Raw genomic sequence first — 18698 nt, 5'->3', positions numbered from 1 at the left:
CTATCTTGGTTCATCCTGAACCTTCCCGCCAGTTCGTGGTGGAGGCCGATGCTTTGGATGTCGCAGTGGGGGGCTGTCCTGGCCCAACGTTCTGCCCTTGACCTTAAGCATCCCTGTGCCTTCTTCTCCCACCACCTCAACGCCACAGAGAGGAATTATTATGTGGGGAATTGAGAGCTTCTCTCAGCTGGGGTAAAGGGAAACAGGTCCGGGAGGCGCAGCTGTCTCAACCAAACACTGGGGGGAGGCCCAGATAACCGGATGTTTGTGGCTGACACTGTCCACTCCGTGGTCCTGGAGGGGGCCCATTCCTCCAGGTTTACCTGCCACCAAGGCTCCCACCGAACCCTGGCCTTCGCGAGACCAGCTTTGGCTGGTCTTCTTCAACCACTGCCTGTCCCTCACCGTCCCTGGTCCCACATATCCCTGGATTTTGTCATGGTCTCCGACCGGGGGCCTCAGTTCTTGTCCCAGTTCTGGAAGGCATTCTGCACCCTCATTGGATCGTCGCCCAGCCTGTCCTCTGGGTTCCACCCCCAGTCAATTGGCCAGTCGGAGAGAGCCAACCAGGACCTCAAGACTACTCTGCGCTGCCTGGTCTCCACCAACCCCACCACCTGGAGCCAGCAGCTTGTGTGGGTGGAATAAGTCTGCAACACCCTTCCCTACTCTGCCACTGGCCTATCACCATTTGAGTGTTCCCTCAAATGGTCTCCCCCCATCTGAGGACAACACTGACATCCTGACTGTGGTTGACCGGTTTTTCAAAGCCACCCACTTCATTCCTCTCCCCAAACTACCCTCGGCCAAGGAGACGGCCCAGCTCATGGTGCAGCACGTCTTCCGGATCCATGGACTGACCGTGGATATGGTCTCCGACCGGGGGCCTCAGTTCTTGTCCCAGTTCTGGAAGGCGTTCTGCACCCTCATTGGATCGTCGCCCAGCCTGTCCTCTGGGTTCCACCCCCAGTCAATTGGCCAGTCGGAGAGAGCCAACCAGGACCTCAAGACTACTCTGCGCTGCCTGGTCTCCACCAACCCCACCACCTGGAGCCAGCAGCTTGTGTGGGTGGAATAAGTCTGCAACAGCCTTCCCTACTCTGCCACTGGCCTATCACCATTTGAGTGTTCCCTGGTGTATCAGCCCCCACTCATTTCCGAGCAGGAAGAAGAGGTCGGCAATACTTTCTGCCCAGATGTTTGTCCGCCGCTGTTGTCGTACCTAGAGGAGAGTCCGTCGGCCCTCCTCAAGGCCACCTCCAGGTATCGACGACAAGCGGATCACCATCGGACCCCGGCTCTCCAGTATCATCTCGAGCAGAAGGTATGGCTATCCACACAGGATATGCCCCTCCGTGTGGAATCCCGCAGCCCATTTTCCCATCTCTAAAATGATTAGCCCCTCTGCTGTTTGTCTTCCTCTGCCCCGTACCCTTTGTATACACCCAACCTTTCATGTGCCCAGAGTTAAACTCATGTCTCACATCCCAACCTATTTACCCTTGCTTGTCCTTGATCTGTCTTTTGCCTGCCCCTGTTGGATTATTAAACAGTTGTTAATTCAACATTGTCTGCATCTGGGTCTTACCTTGAAATGTGATAGTCTGTGCCCAGTGGGGTGGGATAAGTAGCAAAGATACTGAGGTTGCATCCCTTGTCTCTCAAATGACTACACCACGTTGATTACTTACAGAAAAACAACATGATTTCACATGTGGATTTTCACATGTGATCACATAGCCTTTCACATGTGATTTTGGAACACTTCACACATCATGAAAAGGCAAATTTACAGGTCGAACAATCCAGTGCACAAGTCCGAAAACATACAATTTTGGGGAAATTTGCGGGCAAGTGTCCAGCTGTGCTCGGCCCTGCACACACCCTCTAAATCTCAGACAACAGACCACTTTTGTGCACGGACGTATATACACAAAATTTGACATACACTTAGATTGGAGTCATTAACACTTGTTTTTCAACCACTCCACAAATTTCTTGTTTACAAACTATAGTTTTGGCAAGTCGGTTAGGACATCTACGTTGTGCATGACACAAGTTATTTTTCGAACAATTGTTTACAGACAGATTATTTCAGGTATAATTCACTGTATCACAATTCCAGTGGATGAGCAGTTTATATACACTAAATTGACTGTGCCTTTAAACAGCTTGGAAAATTCCAGAAAATGTAATGGCTTTAGAAGCTTCTGATAGGCTGATTGACATCAGTTGAGTCAATTGGAGGTGTACTTGTGGATGTACTGTATTTCAAGGCCTACTGTCAAACTCAATGCCTCTTTGCTTGACATCAAGGGAAAATCAAATTAAATCAGCCATTCTGACAGACCTCAGAAAAAAATTGTGGACCTCCACAAGTCTGGTTCATCCTTGGGAGCAATTTCCAAATGCCTGAAGGTACCACGTTCATCTGTACAAACAATAGTACGCAAGTAAAAACACCATGGGACCATGCAGCCGTCATAACACTCAGGAAGGAGACGGGTTCTGTCTCCTATACCCACAGTAAAATGAGTTCTATATTGACATAACCTGAAAGGTCGCTTAGCAAGGAAGAAGCCATTACTCCAAAACCGCCATAAACAATCCAGACTACGGTTTGCAACTGCACATGGGGACAAATATCATACTCTGGTCTGATGTCCTCTGGTCTGATGAAACAAAAATATAACTGTTTGGCCATAATGACAATTGTTATATTTGGAGGAAAAAGGGGGAGGTTTGCAAGCCGAAGAACACCATCCCAACCGGGAAGCACCGGGGTGGCAGCATCATGTTGTGGGGGTGCTTTGCTGCAGGGGGGACTGGTGCACTTCATAAAATAGATGACATCATGAAGAATGAAACCTATGTGGATATATTGTAGCAACATCTCAAGACATCAGTCAGGAAGTTAAAGCCTGGTCGCAAATGTGTCTTCCAAATGGACAATGACCCCAAGCATACTATCAAAGTTGTGGCAAAATGGCTTAAGGACAACAAAGTCAAGGTATTGGAGTGGCCATCACGAAGCCCTGACCTCAATCCTATAGAACACTTGTGGGCAGAACTGAAAAGCGTGTGCACCAAATGTATTGTGGGAAGCTTGTGGAAGGCTACCCGAAACGTTTGACGAACGTTAAATCATTTAAAGGCAATGCTACCAAATACTAATTGAGTGTATGTAAACTTCTGGCCAACTGGGAATGTGATGAAATAAATCATTCTCTCTACTACTAGTCTAACATTTTGTCTAGGCATTCATCGGAAGAAGAAGAGGAATGGTCAGACAAAAAAGCAGCGGGGTACGTGTTCATCTTTAATATACTGAACTGAACACTAAATACAAAATAACAATAGGAATAACCGAAAACAGTCCTGCAAGGTGTTAACACTAAACAGAAAATAACCACCCACAACTAACAGTCGGAAAACAGGCTACCTAAGTAAGGTTCTCAATCAGAGACAACGAAAGACAGCTGTCCCTGATTGAGAACCATACCCGGCCTAAACATAGAAATACAAAACCTAGACATACAAGGAGCGAATGCCCACCCACATCACACCCTGACCAAACAGAAAATAGAAACATACAAAGCAATCTACGGTCAGGGTGTGACACATTTCACATTCTTACAAAAAAGTGGTGATCCTAAGTGACCTAAGACAGGGAATTTCTAGTTGGATTAAATGTCAGGAATTGTGAAAAAAACTGAGTTAAAATGTATTTGGCTTAGGTGTATGTAAACTTCCGACTTCAACTGTATGTCCGGAAACTGTTTATTAAATCCTCAGAAACGACCATAGACTTCCACCCACTTACCACGACAAAACTTGAAATTCCAGTGCCCGCCATTGATGTCAGTTGCAATGCAGTACGTCTCCGTCCACGTCTGCCTACGTTGCTCCCATAAATGTTAGTAATAGGCTGTGGACTTGTTCAAGGTTGTTATAAACATGTTATAAACATGTTTAGCATTTCCAGGCCCCCATGTGTAAGCCACTGATTCTCTCTTTTGGAACATCTACATTTAAAAAAGTCTAATAAATCAATTGAATTTACACCATTGCAATAAAACCATTATTTATTTTAGTCAGGTCTAAAGAAAATGTATTATATGAAGAAAATGTATATAATTTAAGAACAGAATAGGCCATGGCCTACTGTATGTTAGTTATCTGGCTATGCTATGGCTATTATATATAATCAGTGTTGACATGCAACTAACCATAGACAATAACCCACAAACTATCCAAGGCATATGGCTACCTAAATATGGTCCCCAATCTGTTATGCTGGTGAATGAGGACCCAAAAGCGACTTAACGGAAACAGAGTCTTTATTCAAGTCTTAAACAAAAGCGATAATCATAATGCAAAAACAGAAAAACTGAAATCCACTCGTCAGTAGAGAGGAATGACTGGAGACACGACCACAGACTGCAGGTCGCTTCGGGAAGGCACCGGCCGTAGCTGACTTTGACACCTGCTCACACGCAGCATCTGAAGAAGGTAAAACACGACAGGTCGGAACAAGGACACAGAACAGCGAACATCAAGCAAGGATCCGACAAGGACAGAAGCGGAAAACAGAGGGAGAAATAGGGACTCTAATCAGAGGGCAAAATAGGGGACAGGTGTGAAAAGAGTAAATGCGGTAGTTAGGAGAATGAGGAAGAGCTGGGAGCAGGAACGGAACGATAGAGAGAGAGAGCGAGAGAGGGAGAGAGGGAGGGGGAGAGAGAGGAATAGAAAGAGGGAAAGAACCTAATAAGACCAGCAGAGGGAAACGAATAGAAGGAAAGCACAGAGACAAGACATGATAATCAATGACAAAACATGACAGTACCCCCCCACTCACCGAGCGCCTCCTGGCGCACTCGAGGAGGAACCCTGGCGGCAACGGAGGAAATCATCAATCAACGAACGGTCCAGCACGTCCCGAGATGGAACCCAACTCCTCTCCTCAGGACCGTAACCCTCCCAATCCACTAAGTACTGGTGACCACGTCCCCGAGAACGCATGTCCATGATCTTCCGTACCTTGTAAGACGAACGGGGGCGCGAAGAAAAGGCTTGACACAGGAGACATGGAAGACAGGGTGGATGCGACGAAGATGTCGCGGAAGAAGCAGTCGCACAGCGACAGGATTGACGACCTGAGAGACACGGAACGGACCAATGAACCGCGGAGTCAACTTGCGAGAAGCTGTCGTAAGGGGAAGGTTACGAGTGGAAAGCCACACTCTCTGACCGCGACAATACCTAGGACTCTTAATCCTACGTTTATTGGCGGCTCTCACAGTCTGCGCCCTGTAACGGCAAAGTGCAGACCTGACCCTCCTCCAGGTGCGCTCACAACGTTGGACAAAAGCCTGAGCGGAGGGAACGCTGGACTCGGCGAGCTGGGACGAGAACAGAGGAGGCTGGTACCCAAGACTACTCTGAAACGGAGATAGCCCGGTAGCAGACGAAGGAAGCGAGTTGTGAGCGTATTCTGCCCAGGGGAGCTGTTCTGCCCAAGACGCAGGGTTTCTAAAAGAAAGGCTGCGTAATATGCGACCAATCGTCTGATTGGCCCTTTCTGCTTGACCGTTAGACTGGGGATGAAAACCGGAAGAGAGACTGACGGAAGCACCAATCAAACGACAGAACTCCTGTGACGTGAATTGCGGACCTCTGTCTGAAACGGCGTCTAACGGGAGGCCATGAATTCTGAACACATTCTCAATGATGATTTGTGCCGTCTCCTTAGCGGAAGGAAGCTTAGCGAGGGGAATGAAATGTGCCGCCTTAGAGAACCTATCGACAACCGTAAGAATCACAGTCTTCCCCGCAGACGAAGGCAGACCGGTAATAAAGTCTAAGGCGATGTGAGACCATGGTCGAGAAGGAATGGGAAGCGGTCTGAGACGACCGGCAGGAGGAGAGTTACCTGACTTAGTCTGCGCGCAGTCCGAACAAGCAGCCACGAAACGGCGCGTGTCACGCTCCTGAGTAGGCCACCAAAACCGCTGGCGAATAGAAGCAAGCGTGCCCCGAACGCCGGGGTGGCCAGCTAACTTGGCAGAGTGAGCCCACTGAAGAACAGCCAGACGAGTAGAGACAGGAACGAAAAGAAGGTTACTAGGACAAGCGCGCGGCGACGCAGTGTGAGTGAGTGCTTGCTTTACCTGTCTCTCAATTCCCCAGACAGTCAACCCGACAACACGCCCTTCAGGGAGAATCCCCTCGGGGTCGGTAGAAGCCACAGAAGAACTAAAGAGATGGGATAAGGCATCAGGCTTGGTGTTCTTATTACCCGGGCGATAAGAAATCACGAACTCGAAACGAGCGAAAAACAACGCCCAACGAGCTTGACGTGCATTAAGTCGTTTAGCAGAACGGATGTACTCAAGGTTCTTATGGTCAGTCCAAACGACAAAAGGAACGGTCGCCCCCTCCAACCACTGTCGCCATTCGCCTAGGGCTAAGCGGATGGCGAGCAGTTCGCGGTTACCCACATCATAGTTGCGTTCCGATGGCGACATGCGATGAGAAAAATAAGCGCAAGGATGGACCTTATCGTCAGAATGGAAGCGCTGGGATAGAATGGCCCCCACGCCCACCTATGAAGCGTCAATCTCGACAATGAATTGTTTAATGACGTCAGGAGTAACAAGGATAGGAGCGGATGTAAAACGCTTCTTGAGGAGATCAAAAGCTCCCTGGGCGGAACCGGACCACTTAAAGCACGTCTTGACAGAAGTAAGAGCTGTGAGAGGGGCAGCAACTTGACCGAAATTACGAATGAAACGCCGATAGAAATTAGCGAAACCTAGAAAGCGCTGCAACTCGACACGTGACTTTGGAACGGGCCAATCACTGACAGCCTGGACCTTAGCGGGATCCATCTGAATGCCTTCAGCGGAAATAACAGAACCGAGAAATGTGACAGAGGAGACATGAAAGGCGCACTTCTCAGCCTTCACGTAGAGACAATTCTCTAAAAGGCGCTGGAGTACACGTCGAACGTGCTGAACATGAATCTCGAGTGACGGTGAAAAAATCAGGATATCGTCAAGGTAGACGAAAACAAAGATGTTCAGCATGTCTCTCAGTACATCATTAACTAATGCCTGAAAGACAGCTGGAGCATTAGCGAGACCGAACGGCAGAACCCGGTATTCAAAATGCCCTAACGGAGTGTGAAACGCCGTTTTCCACTCGTCCCCCTCTCTGATGCGCACGAGATGGTAAGCGTTACGAAGGTCCAACTTAGTAAAGAACCTGGCTCCCTGCAGAATTTCGAAGGCTGACGACATAAGGGGAAGCGGATAACGATTCTTAACCGTTATGTCATTCAGCCCTCGATAATCCACGCAGGGGCGCAGAGTACCGTCCTTCTTCTTAACAAAAAAAAGGAAGAAGGCACCACGGTACCGGCGTCGAGAGAAACAGACAAATAATCCTCGAGAGCCTTACGTTCGGGAGCCGACAGAGAGTATAGTCTACCCCGAGGGGGAGTGGTCCCCGGAAGGAGATCAATACAACAATCATACGACCGGTGAGGAGGAAGGGAGTTGGCTCTGGACCGACTGAAGACCGTGCGCAGATCATGATATTCCTCCGGCACTCCTGTCAAATCACCAGGTTCCTCCTGAGAAGAGGGGACAGAAGAAACAGGAGGGATAGCAGACATTAAACACTTCACATGACAAGAAACGTTCCAGGATAGGATAGAATTACTAGACCAATTAATAGAAGGATTATGTCATACTAGCCAGGGATGACCCAAAACAACAGGTGTAAAAGGTGAACGAAAAATCAAAAAGGAAATGGTCTCACTGTGGTTACCAGATACTGTGAGGGTTAAAGGTAGTGTCTCACATCTGATACTGGGGAGAAGACTACCATCTAAGGCGAACATGGGTGTGGGCTTCCCTAAATGTCTGAGAGGAATGTCATGTTTCCGAGCCCATGCTTCATCCATAAAACAACCCTCAGCCCCAGAGTCTATCAAGGCACTGCAGGAAGCAGCCGAACCGGTCCAGCGTAGATGGACCGACAAGGTAGTACAGGATCTTGATGGAGAGACCTGAGTAGTAGCGCTCACCAGTAGCCCTCCGCTTACTGATGAGCTCTGGCTTTTACTGGACATGAAATGACAAAATGTCCAGCAGAACCGCAATAGAGGCAAAGGCGGTTGGTGATCCTCCGTTCCCTCTCCTTAGTCGAGATGCGAATACCTCCCAGCTGCATGGGCTCAGTCTCTGAGCCGGAGGGAGGAGATGGTTGAGATGCGGAGATGGGGAACACCGTTAACGCGAGCTCTCTTCCACGAGCTCGGTGACGAAGATCTACCCGTCGTTCTATGCGGATGGCGAGTGCAATCAAATAGTCCACGCTGGAAGGAACCTCCCGGGAGAGAATCTCATCTTTAACCTCAGCGTGGAGTCCCTCCAGAAAACGAGCGAGCAACGCCGGCTCGTTCCAGTCACTGGAGGCAGCAAGAGTGCGAAACTCTATAGAGTAATCCGTTATGGATCGATCACCTTGACATAGGGAAGCCAGGGCCCTAGAAGCCTCCTTACCAAAAACTGAACGATCAAAAACCCGTATCATCTCCTCTTTAAAGTTCAGATAATTGTTAGAACACTCAGCTCTTGCCTCCCAGATAGCTGTGCCCCACTCCCGAGCCCGACCAGTAAGGAGTGAAATGACGTAAGCAATCCGAGCTCTCTCTCTTGAGTATGTGTTGGGTTGGAGAGAGAACACAATATCACACTGGGTGAGAAAGGAGCGGCACTCAGTGGGCTGCCCAGAGTAACATGGTGGGTTATTAACCCTAGGTTCCGGAGACTCTGAAGACCAGGAAGTAGCTGGTGGCACGAGACGAAGACTCTGAAACTGTCCTGAGAGGTCGGAAACCTGAGCGGCCAGGGTCTCAACGGCATGACGAGCAGCAGACAATTCCTGCTCGTGTCTGCCGAGCATTGCTCCCTGGATCTCGACGGCAGTGTTGCGAGAATCCGTAGTCGCTGGGTCCATTCTTGGTCGGATCCTTCTGTTATGCTGGTGAATGAGGACCCAAAAGCGACTTAACGGAAACAGAGTCTTTATTCACGTCTTAAACAAAAGCGATAATCATAATGCAAAAACAGAAAAACTGAAATCCACTCGTCAGTAGAGAGGAATGACTGGAGACACGACCACAGACTGCAGGTCGCTTCGGGAAGGCACCGGCCGTAGCTGACTTTGACACCTGCTCACACGCAGCATCTGAAGAAGGTAAAACACGACAGGGCGGAACAAGGACACAGAACAGCGAACATCAAGCAAGGATCCGACAAGGACAGAAGCGGAAAACAGAGGGAGAAATAGGGACTCTAATCAGAGGGCAAAATAGGGGACAGGTGTGAAAAGAGTAAATGCGGTAGTTAGGAGAATGAGGAAGAGCTGGGAGCAGGAACGGAACGATAGAGAGAGAGAGCGAGAGAGGGAGAGAGGGAGGGGGAGAGAGAGGAATAGAAAGAGGGAAAGAACCTAATAAGACCAGCAGAGGGAAACGAATAGAAGGAAAGCACAGAGACAAGACATGATAATCAATGACAAAACATGACACAATCAGAGACAATGATAAACAGCTGCCTCTGATTGAGAACCAATTTAGGCAACCATAGACATAAAAACACCTCGACTTGAAAACCCCAAAAACATACAAATACCCTAGACAGGACAAAAACACATACAGTATATATATAGTTGAAGTAGGAGGTTTACATACACCTTAGCCATATACATTTAAACTTAGTAGTTCACAATTCCTGACATTTAACCCGAGTAAAAATTCCCTGTCTTTTAGGATCACCAATTTATTTTAAGAATGTGAAATGTCAGAATAGTAGAGATTCTTTCAGATTTGATTTCTTTCATCACATTCCCAGTGGGTCAGAAGTTTACATACACTCAATTAGTATTTGAAATAATCTGTCTGTAAACAACTGTTGGAAAAATTACTTGTGTCATGCACAACCAACTATAGTTGGTTAGCAAGACATTTGTGGATTGGTTGAAAAACTAGTTTTAATGACGCCAACCTAAGTGTATGTAAACTTCCGACTTCAACTGTATATTTGTAATAATGACAATTACAACAATACTGAATAAACAATGAACATTTATTTTAACTTAATATAATACATAAATAACATATATTTAGTCTCAAATAAATAATTAAACATGTTCAACTTGATTTAAATACCGCAAAAACACAGTGTTGGAGAAGAAAGTAAAAGTGCAATATGTGCCATGTAAAAATCTAACATTTAAGCTCCTTGCTCAGAACATGAGAACATATGAAAGCTGATGGCTCAATATTCCCAGTTCTTCAATATTCCCTGTTAATAAGTTTTAGGTTGTAATTATTATAGGAATTATGATTTGTCAACTATTTCTCTCTATACCGTTTTTATTTCATATACGTACATATGACTATTGGTTGTTCTTATAGGCACTTTAGTATTGCCAGCCTAATCTCAGGAGTTGATAGGCTCGAAGTCATAAACAGTGCTGTGCTTCAAGCATTGCTAAGAGCTGCTGGCAAATGCAGTAATGTGCTGTTTTAAATTAATGCTTACGAACCTACTGCCTCCTACCACCGCTCAGTCAGACTGCTCTATAAAATATCAAATCATAGACTTAATTATAATATAATAAACACACAGAAATACGAGCCCTAGTTCATTAATATGGTCAAATCCGGAAACAATCTTTTCGAAAAAACAAAACGTTATTCTTTCAGTGAAATACAGAACCGTTACATATTTTATCGAACGGGTGGCAACCCTAGGTCTAAATATTACAGTCACACAATTTGCAACGAGCCTGCCGGCACAAACTTTTCAGTATAGCTGTCACGCCCTGACCTTAGTATTCTTTGTTTTCATTAATAATTTTGGTTAGGTCAGGGTGTGACATGGGTAATGTATGTGTTTTTGTACTGTCTAAGGGTTTTGTATGTTTATGGTGGTGTATACTATCTAGGTGTTTATGTATGTCTATGGTTGCCTAGATTGGTTCTCAATTAGAGGCAGCTGTTTATCGTTGTCTCTGATTGGGAACCATATTTAGGCAGCCATCTTCTTTGGGTATTTTGTGGGTTATTGTCTATGTGTTAGTTGCCTGTGTCAGCACTATATTTAGCTTGATGTTCGTTTTGTTGTTTGTTTATGTGTTTCTTCGTCGTCATTAAAGTTACATGTATTCATATCACGCTGCGCCTTGGTCTCCTCCATTCAACGAACGTGACAATACCCTGACTCTGCTTGCACTGATGTTTGATTTTTGAAGCATTGATTTTTATGCTTAGGTACATTTGTGCAATGATTGTGATTTTTTTCGCAAATGCGCTTTTGTTAAATCATCGCCCGTTTGGGCGAAGTTGAAGTAGGCTGTGATTCGATGATTAATTAACAGCCACCGCTTTGATTATATGCAACGCAGGACAAGCTAGTTAACCTAGTAATATCATCAACCATGTGTAGTTAACTAGTGATTATGTGAAGATTGATTGTTTTTTATAAGATAAGTTTAACGCCAGTTTGCTCCTTGCAGCCACAAGGACCTTTTGATGCTGCACTCATTAACATGTGATCAGCCTGCCATGCAGTTTTTTCATGGATTGCAATGTAATCGGCCATAATCGGCATCCAAAAAGTTAGATTACCGATTGTTATGAATTTTTACTTAAGTACTTTACACCACTGCATCCCGCTGTCATCCAAATACAATTTGAATTTTTTAAAATTAAAAATGATTGCAGTTTGCTTACACTGTAGTATTCTATACTTTGGCATTCTATACTGTGGTATTCTAGTAGGAGACTATATAAAAGTGTAGTAGTCCAAGTGTAGTTATTTCTAATTAAAAGTGTGATCTAACTGCCCCACAATCCAACGTAATAAGGTTGATATAGTAGTATATAAAAAGTAATCAGACTAATTATTTTCCTACATTTAACTTTAAACTTTTTAAACTTCTTCCACTACCAAAAAAATACCTTTAAAGAACTAAAGCAAGCCACACAACTTTACTTCATGTATAGTAACCATCTAGTTATTATTATATTCACGTCTGTGGATGACACATATCAGAGCGAATTTGAATCCTATGCAAGATTTTAGACTACTATATTCTGATTGCGTTGACAGCTGTATTTTTTGCAGAGCCCAAAAAAGCTAACAGAGGAATCTGCCATAGAGCTCCTTTGTACACTTTTCACAGCAGCAATGCTCTAAGGAGAAGCAGCGACATGCAACTCTGTGGCAGTCAAAGCTTAGACATGTTAGTCTCTCACTCCCCCTCTCTCTCTCTCTCTCCTTTCACTCTCTCTCCTTTTCTCAAAATGAGCAAATACCTTCCAATTAGTAGCTTTCAGGAAGTCTGTTGTGACAGAAAACAATTTACAGTAAAAAGAAAGTCTGAACTCACTGCTTGCCTAAATTATTAGTGATCCAAAAGTAACCAGAAGTGATGGTGATGTTGGCGGGTCAAAGATACTCTCACTAGTTGAGGCTATCTGTCCACGGGACAATGGAAACTCAGCTGAAATGGTTGCCATGGTACCAGAGATGTGTTGCAGTCATGAAACACACATGGCCATCACAGGCTGGGCCAAAATACCTCTCCAGCTTGGCAGAGAGCTTGACGGATGGAGAGGTGAAGGGAAAGTGGTATTCTCCAAAGCTGCAGCTGTCTTCAGGATTTTGGGGTACAAACATGTGCACTCAGCTGAGAGAATGAATCAGCCTACCAAGTACATCAAAAAACCTTTATGTACAGTACGAATCCCCTTTAGTTTCAGACATTCAACATCAGTTTATTGATTACCGTAAATGAATAGTCCCACTGTGAAGGAAGAATTTACTTTTAGCTTATCCGCAAACCTCAGGAACCCAATTTGAAAAGTAATTCATTGTACCTCACAGTATTATGCTAAGGCTAGAACCATATCTTGCCGGTGGCATTGGAAGAAAAAGAGACTCAGAAGTATTGATTTCTAATTGTGGCTTTAATCTGAAACGACTGCCCTCTGTGAGCGCAATTATGTTGAGGCTGCTCCAATGGACTCCATTGATTCATTACGGCTTTGGAAATGGCTGCTCAAGCTATTCATCTAAGCTGAAACTCTCAGTCAATTTGATAGCCTCTGCCACTGCTCTGTTTCTTTTCTTATTTTGTCAGTGTGATGCCATTGGAACAATGCCTGAATGTCCGTCAGATGAATATATAGTGACATGTTCTCAATACAATCACGTCATCTCTCTCTCAGTATGGGATTGAACTGTCCCATCTTCTTTACTCTGTTTTACTTCAGGTTCAAGAATGAGAAAAAACCTTCTAACTTGATGCTGCTGTACTGTGATAAAGGCAGCATAGTATTCTGATAGATACAAGCACATAGGCAACATATTAGATATCATACTGCAGTGCACATTCAGTATAACATTCATACTAACTGGGGGGTGACCACAGTCTAAATGTATCTCTGTTGTGTGTGTATATAACAAACCTTCAATCCCTAAACCGTTTAAAACCTTCATAACTGAAGTGTGTGTTCGCTTGTGTGTGCTTGTTTTGTGTGCTTGTGTGAGTGTATGTGTGTATGTGTGTTGGCTGTAAATCACATATATGTATGTGTGTGCATTGTTTTCTCTGTGTATGTGGGGAGGTGCTGACTTTGTGTGAACATAGCTTTGTGTAGGCTACATTATGTGCCTGTGTGAGTAGGTCTGGGCTTGTATGCATTTCTTTGCATGTATTAGGGGCGATGCACTGTATGTGTGTATGCGCACCTGCTTTAGTATGTGTGTGTGTCTGTGCGTGCCAGTGTGTGAGTGCCTGTGTGTGTGCCTGTGTGTATGTATGCGCAGGTCACTCTGAAGCTGCCAGACCAGATGTGCAGGTGTCTGGATTAAGTGGAGTGATGAGTGACTCCTTCACTGACTCTGCAGACTTGGAATAATGCACGCAGGTCTCTCTGACTAATGAGCTCCTATGTAATGCACACATGGAGAGTAGCCACTCTGACTATAGTTTCAATCAGGACCATCATATCCTGGGGCCAAGGCTTTTTATCCTCCTACTTGAATCAGACCAAAGAAATTGACGTAAAATGCTAAACAGAATACACTTCAAAAGTGTTTGTGTGACAGGGTGGAAATGACAGGCTCCTTGGATGTATGTGGAGCAGAAGCCAGACAAAAGGAGCCCGTTTGATCTATGCCTTCTTTTGAACAATAGGCTACTCATTTTCATATTATGATGAGACATTTCAAGGACCAACATAATGATGTAATTGTTTCCATTGGTTAATTGTTTTGGTCAACCCCGTTACCCCACCACCAGTTAAAATCCACTAAACGCATAAACATAGGATACTGAAACAAAGGGGTTATAATAGCCCCTTTTAAAACCCTCAGTGATCGATGTCCGTGCCGGCGCAGATGTTGAAGTCATCACGTTTTATTCAATAAAACTTTGTATGTTTACACTAGAGACTTCCTGTTTTTTGCATGGGTGCGTTCAGTGGCGACTCGTCATTCAGGGCAGGTGGGGCAGAGCCCCAACCTGTTTTGAGTATCACACTTTTAAGTTAAAAAAAAAATATATATATATGTAACGGCGTTCGTCTGTTGTATGAAAAGAGTCAGACCGAAATGCAGCCTGTAGGTTACTCATGACTTTAATGAATGAAAACGGTACATGAAATAACTGAAATACGAAAACAACAAACGAAACGTGAAACTAATTACAGCCTATCTGGTGACTACAACACAGAGACAGGAACAAACACCCACAAATTACAAAGCGAACTCAGGCTACCTAAATACGGTTCCCAATCAGAGACAACGATAAGCACCTGACTCCAATTGAGAATCGCCTCAGGCAGCCAAGCCTATACAACACCCCTAATTAGCCGCGATCTCAAATACTACAAACCCCAATACGAAAAACAACATATAAACCCATGTCACACCCTGGCCTACCCAAACATATAACAAAAACACAAAATACAATGACCAAGGCGTGACAATATATGGGGCTTGCCTGTTTTGTGTGTTATTTTGGCATTAATAAGTGTCACATTTCAGTTTTCAAACAATGTGAGAAAAAAATGTAATTGAGTTAATAAAGCCACATACAAACATGGTTTCGTTTTTGCTTTCTTGAGTAAGGCAGCTCCACAATGCAGGTGTTTCAGCCTAGCTCGGTGCTTTCTGTGGTGGTGAGACTAGCCAGCAGAAAATACAGAGCATTGCGCCTGATTGTCTCAATTTTCTATCACTCATGGGAGAGTACATCCTCCCCAATTCTAAGGTTAGAACTTGAAAATGTTAGCCCCTTGGGTTCTGCCATAGAGTTATATTAGAAGTGCCAATTCAAGAAGGCTCAAGGTCATTGGCCACAGATAGAATGATACCAAATCATGTCATATCTACAGCAGCTTTTTAAAATATTTTTTAAAACATTTTTTATTTAACTAGGCAAGTCAATTAAAATGTTTTTCTTAATTACAATGATGGCCTAGGAACAGTGGATTACCTGCCTTCTTCAGTGGCAGTATGACAGACTTTTACCTTGTCAGCTCGGGGATTCGATGTAGCCACCTTCGGTTACTGGCCCAACCCTCTAACCACTAGGCTTCCTGCCGCCAGCTTTGTTTGGACTGATCATGTCAACTTCTTACTTTCAAAGTCTTAGCTAGCAGTCATCATCAGTTCTCATCAAGTCAACAATCTACTGGCAAATCCTTTTTAATCCTTGTCATATGAAGAGAAATAATGAAGAGAAATTATAGATAAAACGTATCAGTGCTTTCGGCCATTGTACATAAAGATTGCACAACAAGTTGGAAATCACAAATTCAACAATGAGTCATTTGTAAGGAATTTGTGGCTCACTGCAAAAGTTGCAGTAACATTAGCCTGCTATAAACCACTAACGTTAGCCTGCTATTCAATGGAGTGGCTGTGTCAGAGAATGCCAGACTTTTTTTGCCCCACTGTATCTTTATGTACATATTCTTTATCCCTTTACACTTGGAATTGTTAGGTTAGATAACTCGTTGGTTATTACTGCATTGTCGGAACTAGAAGCACAATCATTTCACTACACTCGCATTAACATCTGCTAACCATGTGTATGTGACAAATACAATTTGATTTGATTTGATTGATTTATGGGAGGAATTTCAAGCTATAACTTAAAATAATTTCTGCTTGACAAAATGTTCCACTGCCCGATACCTTTGTCAATGGTAGCTATTCTTTTAGAGGAAATGCTTACAGCATTACGCACACTATCCATGTCATGTGAAAGGAATTAAGATATTCAGGAATAATAAACAAAAATACTTCATGTTTATAGTACAACTGAGGCAAAAGGGTTAGAAATGCTTACTGCTACTAACTTACTGCTACTAACTTACTGCTACTAACTTACTGCTACTAACCTGGTTTCGTGCTGTAAGTGACACTATGTACTCTTTCTAAGGGACACATCTCAACTTGTGTGCTCTAGGATCCATTAAATAAATAAAGATGTTTTATTGTCACATACACCGGATAGATGCAGTGTGTTTTTTTGCATGGTCAGCCATAATAGTACAGCGCCCCTGTAGCAAATTAGGATTAAGTGCCTTGCTCAAGAGCAAATCCACATATTGTTCACCTTGTTGACTAAGGTAATCGAAAAAGCAAACTTTCGGTTACTCGTCCAACTCTCTAACCGCTAGGCTACCTGCTGCCTCAAAGAGCGGTAGGATTCAAACCCATGCTGACTCTTACATATGTGTATATCGATCCTGCTGAAAAACAACATAGATCTTGTATTGCAATCTGTTAAAATAGATCATCAAGGAAGATGGATTGCATTGAATATATTACTTTATTTTAAACACATGTGGCTCATAAACATATCTGGATGGAATAATAATCACTATCAAATCAATCCAAATCAAATCAAATCAAATTTTATTTGTCACATACACATGGTTAGCAGATGTTAATGCGAGTGTAGCGAAAATGCTTGTGCTTCTAGTTCCGACAATGCAGTAATAACCAACAAGTAATCTAACTAACAATTCCAAAACTACTGTCTTATACACAGTGTGTCAGGATTTGGCCAGGGTTGTTCCGGTTTTTGGTCACTAGATGCCCCCATTGTGCCTTTTGGCCTTTTATTTTCCCTTGATCCCCATTATTATTTGCACCTGTGCCTCGTTTCCCCTGATTGTATTTAAAACCTTTGTTTTCCTCAGTTCTTTGCTCTGTGTTTGTATGTTAGCACCCAGCCCTAGTACTCTGTAGCTCAGTTGGTAGAGCATGGCGCTTCTAACACCAGGGTAGTGGGTTCGATTCCCGGGACCACCCATACGTAGAATGTATGCACACATGACTGTAAGTCGCTTTGGATAAAAGCGTCTGCTAAATGGCATATATTATATTATTATTATATTAACTCGGGGAATTCGGGAAAATACAAGTAGCTTGGCATGTAGGACCCCACTGCTTGATAGTGCCCACCGACCAGTCGATGTGAGGGTTATGGCTGTGAAGCCAGGGGTATCCAAGGACGAGAGGGAACTCGGAACAGGAGATCAAATGAAAGTTCATCAATTCCTGGTGTTGTGAAACTGAAAGTCGCAAGGAGGTAGTGACATGAGTGACAAATCCAGATCCCAAAGGGCTTCCATCCAATGTAGTAACCCTCATGGGGTCACTTAGAGGTTCAGAGGGAACGCCATTCTCCTTTGTCCAGACACCATCCATGAAGTTACCTGCGGCTCCAGAGTCTACCAAGGCTTGAAGGTGAAGCTTGTGGTTGTCCCAGGAAAGGGTGACTGGAATGAGCAGACGGGAGTTGGACGGATGGGAGGAGGTTATGTTTCCCGTTACAGTTCCCCCCGGTCTGTATGGGACAGAGCGTTTCCCTGGAGCCCGGGACACGTGGAACGGAAATGGCCCGGTTTGCCGCAATATAGACAGCGTCGCTCCCTCATCCGGCGGTCTCTCTCAGCCTGGGAGATGCGTCCAATCTGCATGGGTTCCGGTGGAGCCAGCGAGGGTAAAGGTGGGGACTCGGAGCTGGGACTGATAGGGGCTAGAGGTCTACGGTTGAGTTCTCTCTCTCTCTGACGCTGGTGCTAACATACAAACACAGAGCAAAGAACTGAGGAAAACAAAGGGTTTAAATACAATCAGGGGAAACGAGGCATTACAAGCGCCATGCTCTACCAACTGTGCCACAGAAGGACCACACGTTCTACTCCCGAGTCTTTAGAATCCATCGACCTGACCCGAGTTCCAGAGTGTTACCATGACCTCAAACTGGTATTTAGCAAACGGAGGGCCACCATGCTACCACCCCATAGACCTTATGATTGCCCCATCGAACTGTTTCCGGGCACTTGCCCCCCCAGGGGTCGGATCTTTTCCCTATCTCCACCCGAACGAGCTGCTATGGATACCTACATCAAGGACGCTCTGGAAGCAGGCCTCATGCGTCCATCCACCTCCCCGGCGGGAGCAGGGTTTTTCTTTGTGGCCAAGAAAGACGGTGGATTACGTCCTTGCATCGACTACCGGGGACTCAATGCCATAACCGTCCGTAACCGTTACCCGCTACCCCTTATGGCCACAGCCTTCGAGCTGCTC

General features: G+C 44.8%; 1 protein-coding gene across 1 annotated transcript in view; it reads left to right on the top strand.

The window, feature by feature from the left end:
- The first annotated feature begins 868 nt into the window (after nucleotides 1-868).
- Nucleotides 869-18698, top strand: part of LOC124038730 (VPS10 domain-containing receptor SorCS1-like) — a 139924-nt gene continuing 122094 nt past the window's right edge. The window contains exons 1-2 of the mRNA XM_046354809.1: nucleotides 869-1063; nucleotides 1166-1324. Coding sequence (XP_046210765.1) covers nucleotides 869-1063; nucleotides 1166-1324 — 354 coding nt within the window. The remainder of the gene's footprint in view (nucleotides 1064-1165; nucleotides 1325-18698) is intronic.

This window comes from Oncorhynchus gorbuscha, linkage group LG06 (assembly GCF_021184085.1).
Source record: "Oncorhynchus gorbuscha isolate QuinsamMale2020 ecotype Even-year linkage group LG06, OgorEven_v1.0, whole genome shotgun sequence".
Lineage (NCBI taxonomy): Eukaryota > Metazoa > Chordata > Actinopteri > Salmoniformes > Salmonidae > Oncorhynchus > Oncorhynchus gorbuscha.
The sequence above is the reverse complement of the archived record's forward strand: the minus strand, read 5'-3'. Positions and strand labels throughout refer to the sequence as shown.